Source organism: Bombina bombina, chromosome 6 (genome assembly GCF_027579735.1).
Source record: "Bombina bombina isolate aBomBom1 chromosome 6, aBomBom1.pri, whole genome shotgun sequence".
Classification (NCBI taxonomy): Eukaryota; Metazoa; Chordata; class Amphibia; order Anura; family Bombinatoridae; genus Bombina; species Bombina bombina.
Window position 1 is genome coordinate 1,048,783,047 of NC_069504.1, and position 20,316 is coordinate 1,048,803,362.

The 20,316-nt window shown below is 42.9% G+C and overlaps 1 protein-coding gene across 4 annotated transcripts in view; it reads right to left on the bottom strand.

The window, feature by feature from the left end:
- Positions 1-20,316, bottom strand: part of KDM5A (lysine demethylase 5A) — a 389,966-nt gene that overhangs the window by 164,460 nt on the left and 205,190 nt on the right. For all 4 annotated transcript variants that reach the window (XM_053718826.1, XM_053718824.1, XM_053718825.1 and 1 more), the window contains 2 exons: positions 19,761-19,899; positions 18,734-18,913 (listed from right to left, as the gene is read on the bottom strand). In XM_053718826.1, coding sequence (XP_053574801.1) covers positions 18,734-18,913; positions 19,761-19,899 — 319 coding nt within the window. The remainder of the gene's footprint in view (positions 1-18,733; positions 18,914-19,760; positions 19,900-20,316) is intronic.

Here is a 20,316-nt window from a genome sequence, read left to right on the forward strand (position 1 = left end):
CAAGGAAGAGAATAGAGAAAACAAAAATGTATGCTTACCTGATAAATTTCTTTCTTTCTGGATATGGAGAGCCTACGACATTATTCAATTACTAGTGGGAATATCACTCCTGGCCAGCAGGAGGAGGCAAAGAGCACCACAACAAAGCTGTTAAGTGTCACTCCCCTACCCATAATCCCCAGTCATTCGACCGAAGGGAAATAGAAAAAAAATAACACAAAGGTGTAGAGGTGCCCGAGGTTTAGTCAAAAATAACTCTCTTAATAAAAGGGTAGGGACGTGGACTCTCCATATCCGGAAAGAAATATTCAACTCCTGGCCAGCAGGAGGAGGCAAAGAGCACCCCCAGCAAAGCTGTTAAGTGTAACTACCCTTACCCATAATCTCCAGTCATTCGGCCGAAGGAAAATGGAAAAAGAAGAAACACAAGAGTGAAAAGGTGCCTGAGGTTTACTCCAAAAAAAAAAGCCAAATTGCAATTAAAAAGAGGGCGGGGTCGTGGACTCTCCATGTCCGGAAAGAAAGAAATTTATCAGGTAAGCATAAATTTTGTTTTCTTACCTAAGATATGGAGAGTCCACAGTGTCATTCAATTACCCAATACCCAAGCTAGAAGACACAAAATGAACAGGGAGGGAGAACCAGACAAGCAGACCTAAACAGAAGGCACCACTGCTTGAAGAACCTTTCTCCCAAAAGAGGCCTCAGCCGAGGCAAAAGTATTAAATTTGGAAAAATTATGAAGAGAAGACCAAGTTGCAGCCTTGCAAAGCTGTTCCACAGAAGCTTCATCTTTATAAGTCCAAGAAGAGTAGACAGCCCTAGTGGAATGAGCTGTAATTCTCTCAAGAGGTTGCTGTCCAGCAGTCTCAAAAGCAAAATGAATCATACTTCTCAACCAGAGGGAAAGAGAAGTAGAAGTAGCAGTAGCCTTCTGACCCTTACACTTTCCTGAGAAACAAACAGGGCAGAAGACTGGCGATAATCCTTAGTCTCCTGTAGGTAGAATTTTAGAGCATGCACAACATCCAAGTTGTGCAACAGACATTCTTTATGAGAAGAAGGATTGGGACAGAGAGAAGGAACAATAATTTCCTGATAAATATTTCTATCCGAAACCACTTTAGGAAGAAACCCCAATTTAGTACGAAGAACCGCCTTATCCAAATGAAAGATAATGTAAGGCGAATCACACTGCAAAGCCGAGAGTTCCAAAACTCTCCAAGCAGAAAAGATAGCAATAAGAAACAAAACCTTCCAAGATAGCAACTTAATATCTATGGAATGCATTTGCTCAAACGGAGCCTGCTGCAAAACTTTAAAAACAAGATTAAAGCTCCAAGGAGGAGCAACAGGTTTAAACACAGGCCTGATTCTGACCAGGGCCTGACAAAAAGATTGAACATCTGGCACATCCGCCAGACGCTTGTGTAACAAAATAGATAATGCAGAAATCTGACCTTTTAGAGAACTGACAACCCTTTCTCTAGACCTTCCTAGAGAAAAGACACAATTCTAGGAATCCTGACCCTACTCCAAGAGTAGCCCTTAGATTCACACCAATAAAAGGTATTTATGCCATACCTTATGGCAAATCTTTCGAGTAACAGGCTTGTGAGCTTGGATCATGGTCTTAATGACCGACTAAGAAACTCCACGCTTAGACGAACTAAGCATTCAATCTCCAAGCAGTCAGCTTCAGACAAACGAGATTTGGATGGAGGAATGGACCCTGAGTTAGAAGGTACTTCCTCAGAGGCAACTTCCAAAGCAGCCGAGAAGACATCTTCACTAGGTCTGCATACCAGATCCTGCGAGACCATGCAGGAGCTATTAGAATTACAGATGCTCTGAGGTGATATTGTCCCACTGAAACCTGATAAACCGGGATAAGGACAATTGAGGCCAAGCCATCAGAGCATTATAAATCGCTCTCAACTCCAAGAAGTTTATGGGGAGAGCAGACTCCTCCCGGGTCTATAGTCCCTGCACTTTTAACGACTCCCAGACTGCTCCCCAGCCTAGCAGGCTGGTGTCCGTGGTCACAATCACCCAGGAAGGTCTCCGGAAACATGTACCCTGAGACAGATGGTCCTGAGAAAGCCACCACAGGAGTCTCTTGTCGACTGGTCTAGATCTATCCTCTGAGACAGATCCGAATGGTCTCCATTCCATTGTCTGAGCATGCATAATAGCAGAGCTCTCAAATGGAATGATGTCCATGGAAGCGACCATCAGACCAATTACCTCCATACATTGAGCCACTGATGGCCGAACAGTAGACTGAAGAGAGAGGCAAAAGGAGAGAATTTTGGATTTTCTGACATCCATCAGAAAATTTTTCATAGATAGGGAATCTATTATAGTCCCTAGGAAAATCGCCCTTGTAGCTGGAAAAAGGGAACTCTTTTCCAGATTCACTTTCCAACCGTGGGAGCGTAGAAAAGACAAGATCACTGTATGAGAGTTTGCTTGTTGAAAAGATGGTGCCTGAACCAATATGTCGTCCAGGTATGGCACCACTGCAATTCCCTGACACCTGATCACTGCCAAGAGAACCCCCAGAACCTTTGACAAAATTCTGGGAGCTGTGGCAAAGCCAAACGGAAGAGCCACAAACTGAAATTCCTGAGATGATCCCTGTGGATGGGAACATGAAGATACGTGTCCTTCAGGTCTATAGTCGTCATGAACTGACCCTCTTGGACCAAAGGAAGAATGGAACAAATGGTTTCCATTTTGAAGGATGGTACCCTGATAAAACTTGTAGGGGCACTTTAGGTTTAAAATGGGTTGAAAAGTTCCCTCTTTTTTGGGAACCACGAACAGATTTAAATAGAATCCTAAACCCTGTTCCCTTACTGGAACTGGAACAATCACTCCCAGGGAGGAAAGGTCCTGAACGCAGTTCAAGAATGCCTCTCTTTTTATCTGGTCTGCAGTTAATCTTGAGAGGTGGAATCTGCCCCTGGGAGGGAAGGTTTTGAATTCTATTTTGTAACCCTGAGATACTTTGTCCACAGCCCAACAATCTGGGACATCTCGTCTCCACGCTTGAAAAAACAGGGAAAGTCTGCCCCCCACTTGATCCGATCATTAGACTCAGCTGAGGGTTTCTTTGATTGCTTCCCCTTATTCCAAGACTGATTGGCTCCCAGTCTAATAACTTGCATGTTAGCATCAGAAATAAAGGCATTGGCTAGTTTGAGAGCCTTAATCCTATCATGTATCTCCTCCAATGGAGTCTCTACTAATATTGATTCAGACAAGGTGTCGCACCAATAAGATGCTGCACTTGCTACTGTGGCAATACAAACTGCAGGTTGCCATTGAAGACCTTGATGAACATACATCTTCTTTAAATAAGCTTCCAGCTTTTTGTCCATGGGATCCTTAAAGGAGCAGCTATCCTCTATAGGGATCGTAGTTCTCTTAGCCAGAGTAGAAATAGCCCTTTCTACTTTAGGCACCGTGCGCCAAGAAGCTTTAATGGAGTCAGCAACAGGAAACATCTTTTTAAATACGGGAGACGGGGAGAATGGAATCCCTGGCTTCTCCCTTTCCTGTGAAATAGCCTCCGTCACATGGTCTGGGACAGGAAAAACTTCCACAGAGGAAGGAACATCATAGTATTTATTAAGTTTACTCGACTTCTTAGGGTTGACGACGACAGAAGTATCGGAGTCGTCCAAAGTAGCAAATACCTCCTTTAACAGTACACAAAGGTGTGCAAGCTTAAATCTGAAGTTTACTTCTTCAGTATCAGATGAAGGTATAATACTGTCCGAATCTGAGATTTCACCCTCAGAGGCTACAGGCGTATCCTCCTCATCAGATTAATGAGGGAGGGCAACCTGCGTAGCAGTAGGTGGAACAGAAACCTTACTATCTAAATGTTTAATTTTTTTCTAGCGTTTTTCCAGTATAGGAAAAGCAGATAATGCTGCAGATACCGCAGAAGATGCCTGTGCAGCAAAATCAGCAGGCAAATAAACTCCTCCAGGAGGCTGAGAGGAACTGCAGGGCACTGTATGTGACGCCATAGAGGCTTGGGACGTTTGAGCAGAAAGCTGTTGCATTGCCTGAACAGCATCATCCTGTGAGACATTGGGCTCAGAGGGCAACAATTTATCTTTAAATTGAAGTGTTCTAGGCTAAGCATGCAGCACAGAATTGCATAGGCAAAACAATTTGTGCCACTAGCCATAATAAGCATTTGTCAAAAAACAGTCTTGGTCCATGTCCATAATACTAAATAAAAAAATCCCCAAATTGTAGATTTTTTTTAAATACACTGTCACTTTAAGAATTTTTAATACCACAATTTGGCTGCCAGAAGTCTCTTAAACGAGCGTAGAGTAGATCGACGCTGAAGAGACTAAAATTCAATGACGCCACTCCGCTCCGTGAATATTTGACAGCAGAGAGAAGTCACATGACCGGCAGAGAAAGAGGAAACAACGCAGCAAGTAAAAGGCGCGCATTTCCCTCTGCCTACAACATAAGATGCAAGTAGCTGCAGCTGGTTTCAAACTCAAGCAATTTGCCTGTTCTAGCTAAGCAAGCAAAGAAAACCAACTGCCAAATTGTAAGTTTATACATAAATCCCTACATAAAACATAAGCGACACACATACTAAAAGTATTTCAACAAAATTAGCCCAAAGAGGAAAAACGTCCAAATAAAGGGAAGATTAACCCCTAGTCTCAACATACATAATGTGCCTGCCCACTGCCAAAGAAAAACAGAATTTATGTTTACCTGATAAATTACTTTCTCCAACGGTGTGTCCGGTCCACGGCGTCATCCTTACTTGTGGGATATTATCTTCCCCAACAGGAAATGGCAAAGAGCCCAGCAAAGCTGGTCACATGATCCCTCCTAGGCTCCGCCTTCCCCAGTCATTCGACCGACGTAAAGGAGGAATATTTGCATAGGAGAAATCATATGATACCGTGGTGACTGTAGTTAGAGAAAATAAATCATCAGACCTGATTAAAAAACCAGGGCGGGCCGTGGACCGGACACACCGTTGGAGAAAGTAATTTATCAGGTAAACATAAATTCTGTTTTCTCCAACATAGGTGTGTCCGGTCCACGGCGTCATCCTTACTTGTGGGAACCAATACCAAAGCTTTAGGACACGGATGATGGGAGGGAGCAAATCAGGTCACCTAGATGGAAGGCACCACGGCTTGCAAAACCTGTCTCCCAAAAATAGCCTCAGAAGAAGCAAAAGTATCAAATTTGTAAAATTTAGTAAAAGTGTGCAGTGAAGACCAAGTCGCTGCCTTACATATCTGATCAACAGAAGCCTCGTTCTTGAAGGCCCATGTGGAAGCCACGGCCCTAGTGGAATGAGATGTGATTCTTTCAGGAGGCTGCCGTCCGGCAGTCTCATAAGCCAATCTGATGATGCTTTTAAGCCAAAAAGAGAGAGAGGTAGAAGTTGCTTTTTGACCTCTCCTTTTACCAGAATAAACAACAAACAAGGAAGATGTTTGTCTGAAATCCTTTGTAGCCTCTAAATAGAATTTTAGAGCACGAACTACATCCAAATTGTGCAACAAACGTTCCTTCTTTGAAACTGGATTCGGACACAAAGAAGGCACGACTATCTCCTGGTTAATATTTTTGTTAGAAACAACTTTCGGAAGAAAACCAGGTTTAGTACGCAAAACCACCTTATCTGCATGGAACACCAGATAAGGAGGAGAACACTGCAGAGCAGATAACTCTGAAACTCTTCTAGCAGAAGAAATTGCAACCAAAAACAAAACTTTCCAAGATAATAACTTGATATCAACGGAATGTAGGGGTTCAAACGGAACCCCCTGAAGAACTGAAAGAACTAAATTGAGACTCCAAGGAGGAGTCAAAGGTTTGTAAACAGGCTTGATTCTAACCAGAGCCTGAACAAAAGCTTGAACATCTGGCACAGCCGCCAGCTTTTTGTGAAGTAAAACAGATAAAGCAGAAATCTGTCCCTTCAAAGAACTTGCAGATAATCCTTTCTCCAAACCTTCTTGAAGAAAGGATAGAATCTTAGGAATTTTTATCTTGTTCCAAGGGAATCCTTTAGATTCACACCAACAGATATATTTTTTCCATATTTTATGGTAGATTTTTCTAGTTACAGGCTTTCTAGCCTGAACAAGAGTATCAATGACAGAATATGAGAACCCTCGCTTTGATAAAATCAAGCGTTCAATCTCCAAGCAGTCAGTTGGAGTGAGGCCAGATTCGGATGTTCAAACGGACCTTGAACAAGAAGGTCCTGTCTCAAAGGTAGCTTCCATGGTGGAGCCGATGACATATTCACCAGATCTGCATACCAAGTCCTGCGTGGCCACGCAGGAGCTATCAAGATCACCGATACCCTCTCCTGTTTGATCCTGGCTACCAGCCTGGGAATGAGAGGAAACGGTGGGAACACATAAGCTAGGTTGAAGCTCCAAGGTGCTACTAGTGCATCCACTAGAGTCGCCTTGGGATCCCTGGATCTGGACCCGTAGCAAGGAACCTTGAAGTTCTGACAAGACGCCATCAGATCCATGTCTGGAATGCCCCACAATTGAATTATTTGGGCAAAGATTTCCGGATGGAGTTCCCACTCCCCCGGATGAAATGTCTGACGACTCAGAAAATCCGCTTCCCAATTTTCCACTCCTGGGATGTGGATTGCAGACAAGTGGCAGGAGTGAGTCTCCGCCCATTGAATTATTTTGGTCACTTCTTCCATCGCCAGGGAACTCCTTGTTCCCCCCTGATGGTTGATATACGCAACAGTCGTCATGTTGTCTGATTGAAACCGTATGAATTTGGCCTTTGCTAGCTGAGGCCAAGCCTTGAGAGCATTGAATATCGCTCTCAGTTCCAGAATCTTTATCGGGAGAAGAGATTCTTCCCGAGACCAAAGACCCTGAGCTTTCAGGGGTTCCCAGACCGCGCCCCAGCCCACCAGACTGGCGTCGGTCGTGACAATGACCCACTCTGGTCTGCGGAAGCTCATCCCTTGTGACAGGTTGTCCAGGGACAGCCACCAACGGAGTGAATCTCTGGTCCTCTGATCTACTTGTATCGTCGGAGACAAGTCTGTATAATCCCCATTCCACTGACTGAGCATGCACAGTTGTAATGGTCTTAGATGAATTCGCGCAAAAGGAACTATGTCCATTGCCGCGACCATCAAACCTATTACTTCCATGCACTGCGCTATGGAAGGAAGAAGAACAGAATGAAGTACTTGACAAGAGCTTAGAAGTTTTGATTTTCTGGCCTCTGTCAGAAAAATCCTCATTTCTAAGGAGTCTATTATTGTTCCCAAGAAGGGAACTCTTGTTGACGGAGATAGAGAACTTTTTTCTACGTTCACTTTCCACCCGTGAGATCTGAGAAAGGCCAGGACAATGTCCGTATGAGCCTTTGCTTGTGGTAGAGACGACGCTTGAATCAGTATGTCGTCCAAGTAAGGTACTACTGCAATGCCCCTTGGTCTTAGCACCGCTAGAAGGGACCCTAGTACCTTTGTGAAAATTCTTGGAGCAGTGGCTAATCCGAATGGAAGTGCCACAAACTGGTAATGCTTGTCCAGAAAGGCGAACCTTAGGAACCGATGATGTTCCTTGTGGATAGGAATATGTAGATACGCATCCTGTAAATCCACCGTGGTCATGAATTGACCTTCCTGGATGGTAGGAAGAATTGTCCGAATGGTTTCCATTTTGAACGATGGAACCTTGAGAAATTTGTTTAGGATCTTGAGATCTAAGATTGGTCTGAATGTTCCCTCTTTTTTGGGAACTATGAACAGATTGGAGTAGAATCCCATCCCTTGTTCTCCTAATGGAACAGGATGAATCACTCCCATTTTTAACAGGTCTTCTACACAATGTAAGAATGCCTGTCTTTTTATGTGGTCTGAAGACAATTGAGACCTGTGGAACCTCCCCCTTGGGGGTAGCTCCTTGAATTCCAGAAGATAACCTTGGGAGACTATTTCTAGCGCCCAAGGATCCAGAACATCTCTTGCCCAAGCCTGAGCGAAGAGAGAAAGTCTGCCCCCCACCAGATCCGGTCCCGGATCGGGGGCCAACATCTCATGCTGTCTTGGTAGCAGTGGCAGGTTTCTTGGCCTGCTTACCTTTGTTCCAGCCTTGCATTGGCCTCCAGGCTGGCTTGGTTTGAGAAGTATTACCCTCTTGCTTAGAGGATGTAGAACTTGGGGCTGGTCCGTTTCTGCGAAAGGGACGAAAATTTGGTTTATTTTTAGCCTTAAAAGACCTATCCTGAGGAAGGGCGTGGCCCTTACCCCCAGTGATATCTGAAATAATCTCTTTCAAGTCAGGGCCAAACAGCGTTTTCCCCTTGAAAGGTATGTTAAGCAATTTGTTCTTGGAAGACGCATCCGCTGACCAAGATTTTAGCCAAAGCGCTCTGCGCGCCACAATAGCAAACCCTGAATTTTTCGCCGCTAATCTAGCCAATTGCAAAGTGGCGTCTAAAGTAAAAGAGTTAGCCAATTTAAGACCGTGAACTCTGTCCATAATCTCCTCATAAGAAGAATCTTTATCGAGCGACTTTTCTAGTTCATCGAACCAGAAACACGCTGCTGTAGTGACAGGAACAATGCATGAAATTGGTTGTAGAAGGTAACCTTGCTGAACAAACATCTTTTTAAGCAAACCCTCTAATTTTTTATCCATAGGATCTTTGAAAGCACAACTATCTTCTATAGGGATAGTAGTGCGTTTGTTTAGAGTAGAAACCGCCCCCTCGACCTTGGGGACTGTCTGCCATAAGTCCTTTCTGGGGTCGACCATAGGAAACAATTTCTTAAATATAGGGGGAGGGACAAAAGGTATGCCGGGCCTTTCCCATTCTATGTTTACAATGTCCGCCACCCGCTTGGGTATAGGAAAAGCTTCGGGGGGCCCCGGGACCTCTAGGAACTTGTCCATCTTACATAATTTCTCTGGAATGACCAAATTGTCACAATCATCCAGAGTAGATAACACCTCCTTAAGCAGAGCGCGGAGATGTTCCAATTTAAATTTGAATGTAATCACATCAGGTTCAGCTTGTTGAGAAATTTTCCCTGAATCTGAAATTTCTCCCTCAGACAAAACCTCCCTGGCCCCCTCAGACTGGTGTAGGGGCATGTCAGAACCATTATCATCAGCGTCCTCATGCTCTTCAGTATTTTCTAAAACAGAGCAGTCGCGCTTACGCTGATAAGTGGGCATTTTGGCTAAAATGTTTTTGATAGAATTATCCATTACAGCCGTTAATTGTTGCATAGTAAGGAGTATTGGCGCACTAGATGTACTAGGGGCCTCCTGTGTGGGCAAGACTGGCGTAGACGAAGGAGGGGATGATGCAGTACCATGCTTACTCCCCTCACTTGAGGAATCATCTTGGGCATCATTTTCTCTAAATTGTTTGTCACATACATCACATCTATTTAAATGAGAAGGAACCTTGGCTTCCTCACATACAGAACATAGTCTATCTGATAGTTCAGACATGTTAAACAGGCATAAACTTGATAACAAAGTACAAAAAACGTTTTAAAATAAAACCGTTACTGTCACTTTAAATTTTAAACTGAACACACTTTATTACTGAATATGTGAAAAAGTATGAAGGAATTGTTCAAAATTCACCAAAATTTCACCACAGTGTCTTAAAGCCTTAAAAGTATTGCACACCAAATTTGAAAGCTTTAACTCTTAAAATAACGGAACCGAAGCCGTTTTTATATTTAACCCCTATACAGTCCCTGGTATCTGCTTTGCTGAGACCCAACCAAGCCCAGAGGGGAATACGATACCAAATGACGCCTTCAGTAAGCTTTTTCTATGTATCTGAGCTCCTCACACATGCATCTGCATGCCTTGCTTCCCAAAAACAACTGCGCATTAGTGGCGCGAAAATGAGGCTCTGCCTATGATTAGAGAAGGCCCCCAGTGAAAAAGGTGTCCAATACAGTGCCTGCCGTTTCTTTAACATAATTCCCAAGAATAAAATAACTCCTCAAAGCTATAAACTATTAAAAATGCTTATAAATCAATCGTTTTAGCCCAGAAAAATGTCTACCAGTCTTTAAAGCCCTTGTGAAGCCCTTTATTCTTATTTAATAAAAATGGCTTACCGGATCCCATAGGGAAAATGACAGCTTCCAGCATTACCAAGTCTTGTTAGAAATGTGTCATACCTCAAGCAGCAAAAGTCTGCTCACTGTTTCCCCCAACTGAAGTTAATTCCTCTCAACAGTCCTGTGTGGAAACAGCCATCGATTTTAGTAACGGTTGCTAAAATCATTTTCCTCTTACAAACAGAAATCTTCATCTCTTTTCTGTTTCAGAGTAAATAGTACATACCAGCACTATTTTAAAATAACAAACTCTTGATTGAATAATAAAAACTACATTTAAACACCAAAAAACTCTAAGCCATCTCCGTGGAGATGTTGCCTGTGCAACGGCAAAGAGAATGACTGAGGAAGGCGGAGCCTAGGAGGGATCATGTGACCAGCTTTGCTGGGCTCTTTGCCATTTCCTGTTGGGGAAGAGAATATCCCACAAGTAAGGATGACGCCGTGGACCGGACACACCTATGTTGGAGAAATCCAGTATAAAGGATTTTAAAAATTTCCCCATCTACTGCATATGACATATTCTTTTGAAGTGCAAGTCTCCAAGACCTAGAAGACAAAAGCACTTACCTGCAGTCTAGCTGTCCGGCAGAAAGACAGCTCACAAGGCGTGAAAGGACACATACTCCTTACAGACATCTGTAGAAAAAGAAAGAACAGAGTAACCAACTCTGGCTTTCTGTACCATGGGCAGCAATGTGTTAGAAAGTTGTGAGGTAGTCCTTGCTTTGTTTCCTAACTGCTTAAAGGGACAGTCAAGTCCAAAAAAAACTTTCATGATTCAAATAGGGCATGTAATTTTAAACAACTTTCCAATTTACTTTTATCACCAATTTTGCTTTGTTCTCTTGGTATTCTTAGTTGAAAGCTAAACCTAGGAGGTTCATATGCTAATTTTTTAGACCTTGAAGGCCGTCTCTAATCTAAATGCATTTTGACAATTTTTCACCACTAGAGGGCGTTAGTTTGTTTTTCATATAGATAACATTGAACTCATGCATGTGAATTTACCGAGAAGTGAGCACTGATTGGCTAAAATGCAAATCTGTCAAAAGAACTGAAAAAAAGGGGCAGTCTGCAGAGGCTTAGATACAAGGTAATTACAGAGGTAAAACATGTATTATTATAACTGTGTTGGTTATGCAAAACTGGGGAATGGGTATTTAAGGGATTATTTATCTTTTAAAACAACAAAAATTCTGGTATTGACTGTCCCTTTAAAAGCCACCACTACTCTACTGAAGAAATTAATGTGGACTCAGCTAAAGCCAAATCCTTGCTTGCAGGGAAAAGTACCCGAAAAAACATAATTTATGCTTACCTGATAAATTTATTTCTCTTGTAGTGTGTTCAGTCCACGGATCATCCATTACTTATGGAATATATTCTCTCCCTAACAGGAAATTGCAAGAGGATCACCCAAGCAGAGCTGCTACATAGCTCCTCCCCTCACATGTCATATTCAGTCATTCGACCAAAACAAGACGAGAAAGGAAGAACCATAGGGTGCAGTGGTGACTGAAGTTATAAATAAAATTTAGATCTGCCTTAAAAGACAGGGCGGGCCGTGGACTGAACACACTACAAGAGAAATAAATTTATCAGGTAATCATAAATTATGTTTTCTCTTGTTAAGTGTGTTCAGTCCACGGATCATCCATTACTTATGGGATACCTATACCAAAGCCAAGTACACGGATGATGGGAGGGTCAAGGCAGGCACTTAAACTGAAGGAACCACTGCCTGTAGAACCTTTCTCCCAAAAACAGCCTCTGAAGAAGCAAAAGTGTCAAATTTGTAAAATTTCGAAAAAGTGTGAAGCAAAGACCAAGTCGCAGCCTTGCAAATCTGTTCAACAGAGGCCTCATTCTTAAAGGCCCAGGTGGAAGCCACAGCTCTAGTGGAATGAGCTGTAATTCTTTCAGGGGGCTGCTGTCCAGCAGTCTCATAGGCTAAACGTATTATGCTACGAAGCCAAAAGGAGAGAGAGGTTGCCGAAGCTTTTTGACCTCTCCTCTGTCCAGAGTAAACGACAAACAGGGAAGAAGTTTGACGAAAATCTTTAGTTGCCTGCAAATAGAATTTCAGGGCACGGACTACGTCCAGATTATGCAAAAGTCGTTCCTTCTTTGAAGAAGGATTAGGACATAATGATGGAACAACAATCTCCTGATTGATATTCCTGTTAGAAACTACCTTAGGTAAAAACCCAGGTTTAGTACGCCGAACTACCTTGTCTGAATGGAAAATCAGATAAGGAGAATCACAATGTAAGGCGGATAACTCCTAGACTCTTCGAGCCGAGGAAATAGCCATCAAAAACAGAACTTTCCAAGATAAAAGTTTAATATCAATGGAATGAAGGGGTTCAAACGGAACTCCTTGAAGAACTTTAAGAACCAAGTTTAAGCTCCACGGAGGAGCAACAGTTTTAAACACAGGCTTAATCCTAGCCAAAGCCTGACAAAAAGCCTGGACGTCTGGAACTTCTGCCAGACGCTTGTGCAAAAGAATAGACAGAGCAGAAATCTGTCCCTTTAAAGAACTAGTTGATAAGCCTTTTTCCAAACCCTCTTGGAGAAAAGACAATATCCTTGGAATCCGAACCTTACTCCATGAGTAACTCTTGGATTCGCACCAATACAGGTATTTACGCCATATCTTATGGTAGATTTTTCTGGTAACAGGCTTTCGTGCCTGTATCAAAGTATCAATAACTGACTCGGAGAAGCCGCGCTTTGATAGGATCAAGCGTTCAATCTCCACGCAGTCAGTCTCAGAGAAATTAGATTTGGATGATTGAAAGGACCTTGTATTAGAAGGTCTTTCCTCAAAGGTAGAGTCCATGGAGGACAGGACGACATGACCACTAGGTCTGCATACCAGGTCCTGCGTGGCCACGCAGGCGCTATCAGAATCACCGATGCTCTCTCTTGTTTGATCTTGGCGATCAGTCGAGGGAGCATAGGAAACGGTGGAAACACATAAGCCATGTTGAAAAACCAAGGAGCTGCTAGAACATCTATCAGCTTCGCTCCCGGGTCCCTGGACCTCGAACCGTAAAGAGGAAGTTTGGCATTCTGGCGAGACGCCATGAGATCCAGATCTGGTTTGCCCCAACGATGGACCAGTTGAGCAAATACCTCCGGATGGAGTTCCCACTCCCCCGGATGAAAAGTCTGACAACTTAGAAAGTCCGCCTCCCAGTTCTCCACTCCTGGGATGTGGATCGCTGACAAGTGTCAAGAGTGAGACTCTGCCCAGCGAATTATCTTTGAGACTTCCACCATCGCTAGGGAGCTCCTGGTTCCCACTTGATGGTTGATATAAGCCACAGTCGTGATGTTGTCCGACTGAAATCTGATGAACCTCAGTGTTGCTAGCTGAGGCCAAGCTAGAAGAGCTCCAGAATATTTATTGGGAGGAGTTTCTCCTCCTGAGTCCAGGATCCCTGAGCCTTTAGGGAATTCCAGACTGCGCCCCAGCCTAGGAGGCTGGCATCTGTTGTTACAATCGTCCAATCTGGCCTGCGAAAAGTCATGCCCCTGGACAGATGGACCCGAGATAACCACCAGAGAAGAGAATCTCTGGTCTCTTGATCCAGATTTAGTAGAGGGGACAAATCTGAGTAATCCCCATTCCACTGACTTAGCATGCACAATTGCAGCGGTCTGAGATGCAGGCGCGCAAATGGCACTATGTCCATTGCCGCTACCATTAAGCCGATTACTTCCATGCATTGAGCCACTGACAGGCGTGGAATGGAATGAAGGACCCGGCAAGCATTTAATAGTTTTGATAACCTGGCCTCCGTCAGGTAAATTTTCATTTTTACAGAATCTATCAGAGTCCCTAGGAAGGAGACTCTTGTGAGTGGTGATAGAGAACTCTTTTCCACGTTCACCTTCCACCCATGCGACCTTAGAAATGCCAGAACTATCTCTGTATGAGACTTGGCAATTTGCAAGCTTGTCGCCTGTATCAGGATGTCGTCTAGATACGGAGCCACCGCTATGCCTCGCGGTCTTAGAACCGCCAGAAGAGAGCCCAGCTACAAACTGGTAATGCCTGTCTAGGAAGGCAAATCTTAGGAACCGATGATGATCTTTGTGAATCGGTATGTGAAGGTAGGCATCCTTTAAATCCACCGTGGTCATGTACTGACCCTCTTGGATCATGGGTAGGATAGTCCGAATAGTTTCCATTTTGAATGATGGAACTCTTAGGAATTTGTTTAAAATCTTTAGGTCCAAAATTGGCCTGAAGGTACCCTCTTTCTTGGGAACCACGAACAGATTTGAATAAAATCCCTGTCCTTGTTCCGTCCGCGGAACTGGGTGGATCACTCCCATTACTAGGAGGTCTTGTACGCAACATAGGAATGCCTCTTTCTTTATTTGGTTTTCTGATAACCTTGAAAGATGAAATCTCCCTAGAGGAGGAGAAGCCTTGAAGTCCAGAAGATATCCCTGAGATATGATCTCCAACGCCCAGGGATCCTGGACATCTCTTGCCCACGCCTGGGCGAAGAGAGAAAGTCTGCCCCCCACTAGATCCGTTTCCGGATAGGGGGCCATCCCTTCATGCTGTCTTAGGGGCAGTAGCAGGTTTTCTGGCCTGCTTGCCCTTGTTCCAGGACTGGTTAGTTTTCCAGGCCTGTCTGTAACGAGCAACGGTTCCTTCCTGTTTTGGGGCGGAGGAAGTTGACGTTGCTCCTGCCTTGAAGTTTCGAAATTAGACTGTTTGGCCTTTGATTTGGCCTTGTCCTGAGGAAGGGTATGACCCTTACCTCCCGTAATGTCAGCGATAATTTCTTTCAAGCCGGGCCCGAATAAGGTTTGCCCCTTGAAAGGAATATTAAGTAATTTAGATGTCACGTCAGCTGACCAGGATTTAAGCCATAACGCTCTGCGCGCTTGAATGGCAAAACCGGAATTCTTAGCCGTTAGTTTAGTTAGATGTACAATGGCATCAGAAACAAATGCATTAGCTAGCTTAAGTGCTTTAAGCTTGTCCATAATTTCATCCAATGGGGCTGAGTGAATGGCCTCTTCTAGAGACTCAAACCAAAATGCCGCAGCAGCAGTGACAGGCGCAATGCATGCAAGGGGCTGTAAGATAAAACCTTGTTGAACAAACATTTTCTTAAGGTAACCCTCCAATTTTTTATCCATTGGATCCGAAAAAGCACAACTATCTTCCACCGGGATAGTGGTACGCTTAGCTAAAGTAGAAACTGCTCCCTCCACCTTAGGGACCGTCTGCCATAAGTCCCGTGTAGTGGCGTCTATTGGAAACATTTTTCTAAATTTAGGAGGAGGGGAAAAGGGCACACCAGGTCTATCCCACTCCTTGCTAATAATTTCTGTAAGCCTTTTAAGGTATAGGAAAAACGTCGGTACACACCGGTACTGCATAGTATCTATCCAGCCTACATAATTTCTCTGGAATCGCAACTGTGTTACAGTCATTCAGAGCCGCTAAAACCTCCCCTAGCAATACACGGAGGTTCTCAAGCTTAAATTTAAAATTAGAGATCTCTGAATCCGGTTTCCCTGGATCAGATCCGTCACCTACAGAATGAAGCTCTCCGTCCTCATGTTCTGCAAACTGTGACACAGTATCGGACATGGCTCTCGAAACACCAGCGCGCTCTATTCTTACCCCAGAGCGGTCGCGCTTGCCTCTTAATTCTGGCAATTTAGATAATACTTCTGTCAGGGTATTATTCATAATATTAGCCATGTCTTGTAATGTGATTTGTATGGCCGTCCCTGATGCACTTGGCGCCACAATATCACGCGCCTCCTGAGCGGGAGGCGAAGGTACTGACACGTGAGGAGAGTTAGTCGGCATAACTTCCCCCTCGTTGTCTGGTGATAATTCCTTTATAGATAAAGACTGACCTTTATTATTTAAAGTGAAATCAATACATTTGGTACACAAATTTCTGTGGGGCTCCACAGTGGCCTTTAAACATAGTGAACAAACAGATTCATCTGTGTCAGACATGTTTAAACAGACTAGCAATAAGACTAGCAGACTTGGAAAACACTGTAAATAATTTTACAAGTAATAAAGAAAAACGCTACTGTGCCTTTAAGAAGCACAGAAAACTGTCACAGTTGAAATAACAATGAACCAAATCAGTTATGGCAATTAAATTTTTACAGTAAATGTATTAAGTTAGCAGAGCATTGCACCCACTTGCAAATGGATGATTAACCCCTTAAAACCCAAACGGTTTTTATAAGCAAAAAACGTTTTTTTTTTTTTTTTTAATACAGTCAAAAAACCACTGTCACAGGTCTGCTGTGACTGATTACCTCCCTCAAAATGACTTTTGAAGTCCTTTAAGCTGTCTGGAGACGATCCGTGTCAAGCAGAATGAAGCAGGAAGACAGAGCCTAAATTTTTACTGCGTCAAAAGAGCGCTAAAATAGGCCCCTCCTACTCAATATTACAATATTGGGAGTTTCAGTTAACTGTTTCTATGCAGAAATATCATCAGCCATGTGGAAAAATTTTATGCCCCAACAAGTTTTATCACCAATGTACCTCACAAAACGATTAAACATGCCAGCAAAATAGTTTTAAACATCCCTTTCTTAAGGAGCATGTATCTCTATAGATAAGCCTGACAGTCATCCTACTGCATTAAAGGCTTATAACATCACTTCAGTATTAATAGCATTTTCTCAGTCAAATTCCATTCCTTAGAAAATTACTTTACTGTATATATTTAAAACAGCCTGCTAACAGTCGCTCTCACTGTATTAAAGGCTCTTACTTACATTACATCGGTATCAGCAGTATTTTCTTAGTCAATTCCATTCCTTAGAAAAATAATCTACTGCACATACCTTGTTTGCAGGGTTTTCCGCACGCCATTCCCTTCTGAAAGTTACCTCACTCCTCAGAATATGCGAGAACAGCCAGTGGATCTTAGTTACTGCCGCTAAGATCATAGAAAACGCAGGCAGATTCTTCTTCCAAATACTGCCTGAGAATAAACAACACACTCCGGTGTCATTTTAAAATAACAAACTTTTGATTGAAGAATAAACTAAGTATAAAAAACACCACAGACCTCTCAACATCCTATCTGTTAAGTTGCAAGAGAATGACTGAATATGACATGTGAGGGGAGGAGCTATGTAGCAGCTCTGCTTGGGTGATCCTCTTGCAATTTCCTGTTAGGGAGAGAATATATTCCATAAGTAATGGATGATCCGTGGACTGAACACACTTAACAAGAGAAAGGAATTCATTTCTTCAGACACCAAACTTCACCTCCTCCATTGACAGAGGCAAAGAGAATGACTGGGAATTATAGGTAGGGGAGTGACACTTAACAGCTTTTCTGTGGTGCTCTTTGCCTACACCTGCTGGCCAGGAGTGATATTCCCACTAGTAATTGAATGATGTTGTGGATTCTCCATATCTTAGGAAAGAAAATTTAATAGAAGTGAACTGAAAAGTTCTTAAAAACTGCATGCACTATCTGAATTCTGAAAGAAAAAAATGGTTTCATGTCCCTTTTTATAATAACTTTTTACAACAAAAACATTTCAGAATCCCTGTCTTAATGGCATACAGCAGTATTAATCTAGGAGATACTGTAAACTTCACACAGTTGGAATGTCACATAAACATGAGCTGCAACAGATGGTTGACCACGGAATGAGATTAAACAGGACAGGCAATAAAATAAATTAATGTTCCATGATGCATTACATCAGTATTTAATACAGTGCTTTCCAAACTGTGTGTCGGGACACACTAGTGTGTCGGCAGCAGTGTGTAGGTGTGTCCCTGCTACAGCACAAATATTTTTAAATTTATTTTTTTTGGTTTCTGACTTTCCGCCTGCCTGCTACGCATATTACATGGTTGACATGTGATTGATACCTTGTGGGTCACAGATCTTCTTAACCAATTGGCGCAGTTCAGAGGGAACTGAAACTATTCCCATTGGCGGCTTTGGCGGCACATTGGCTCCTGACTGCACGTGTAGTTTCCTTAATTGGCTCGTGACTGCATATATAGTCATTGAGTGGGACAGCAGTGTGTTTGCAGCGCGTGCAGTAGTCAGTCGGACTCACAGAGCTCTGAGGGCGGCAGCTTAAACGCTGAGCTGAAGTCAGAAGTCAGTGGGGGTTTATTGCAACTAGCTCCCAGTAGTGCATTGCTGCTCTAGCTCTTGATATATGGATAGGAACTGGAAACTTAAAAATGATTGATGATAAAATGTGAGTCTTTATTAAATATTCCACCAATTATTCAGAAACTGTGTTCATCCCATCAACCTCATACCTCCCAATAAAATAGTAAGTAGCTATTGATGTTATTAAACTTTTTTTAATTCTTGCACATACTTACTGTTACTTGTAAGTACATTTAGTTACTATATCATTTATGTATGTGTCCGTATCTCTTAAAACAAGTTAGTTTAACCTCCCGTTTGCCAGTACAACTGAATTAATTACTGTGTCGCGAAATGATGTAGGTCTAAAAAGTGTGTCACCAACATGAAAAGTTTGGAAAGCTCTGATTTAATAGATACAAATATTCACCTGCAAAAGTGTGTAGCTAGAGTTCTTCTTCAGAAATGTCCTGGCTGTGCGTTCCCTCCAGGCACGTGCTGCTGCCACCTGAGATTCCAGCTGAGGGAGGCATTCTAGGCGCACTGGTATAGGCCGGCCTTTCCCCAGAAGGCTCTCTAGCTGATCCAAGTATGCATAGTGATTGCCGCTCTATAGGAGGAGGAAAGACAGCTTAGGCTTTCATTATCTACCACCAGGTCTAGATTTCTCATGTAGCAGCATTATTCAACGAAAAAGCTTCCTGGATAATCAAGTAAACTAGAATGGACAATTCATAGGTGCTTTATGGGCAGATATCGGGCAAAATATATCCTCACTGCAGGTGAACAGGTTCGCAAGTAGTGGACCTGTTAACATTCAATCTCTACTTGTAATGCTGCATCGCATGGCAAAAGTTTAACATTGCACAAGAGTATTCTTGTGTAATACCGACCCCTGCTCCTGCACAACCAACTGCGCAAGTGCAGGGCATGCTAATCATACTGAACAAGCAAGTCTGAGGTGGCGGAGAGGCAAAAGAAGCAATTTCTGCTTCTTAAATATAAGGCTGCAGGCTTCAAGCGAACCTGCTCCACATAGGCTGAAAAGCTGTGAATGCAGCTTCATAAATTTACCCCATATAGAGTGGTAAGAATATGCTATTGGTGATGTAGCTAGTCATAAGTGGGTTAAAAAGTCAGGAAGTTTCTAATTATGCCATGTTCAGAGATGGTAGCTGAGTAAACCCAGTCTATGCTCTATAAAGCTGTGGAGGAAGCTGCAGTGAAGAATCTCTTATGGGAGCCTGCAAACTAATAGTTAAGAACATAGAGTAGCACTAAATAATAAATGAGGGCAGGAGATGCTTCTCGCTTGCTGGTAAAATGAGCGGACAGGTTTCATAACTAAGAGTCTTGTCTGCTTGCCCTATTTTAAATAGAAGCCCTATAAGTGTATAGTGTGAAAAACAGTGAACGCTTAAAGAATAATCTGTTTTACAGCAAAGAAATTACCTCACCTGAATAGCCTCCACTTTTGAGGTCCAGTCTTTGGCTCTCTGCAGAGCTTCCTTTAGAGCCAATACATTAGGCAGATAAGCTTGAATGTTCTGGGCTTCCATGAGTATGTTCTCCAAACTAGACAAAGTGTGCTGGGGCCTTGGTATCCAAAGAACGGGGGGAAAAAAATACATAGAGTTAACAAATCCACATGTACACAAACTACATTAAGCGAGTACATGAAATGTCATCTACAAATGGATATGTTTTTAAACACTCCATTAAAGGGTCATAATAGTAAAAATGAGATTTATGCTTACCTGATAAATTTGTTTCTTTCTTGACACGGATCATCAAATACTTAAGGGAATATCACTTCTGACCAGCAGGAGGAGGCAAAGAGCACCACAGCAAAGCTGTTAAATACCACTACCACTACCCTACCCACAACCCCCAGTCATTCGACCAAAGGGAAAGGAACTAGTATAAGGTGCAGAGGTTTATGAAAAAATAAACTGTCTAAAAATACAGGGCGGGCCGTGGACTCACCGTGTCAAGAAAGAAAGAAAATTTATG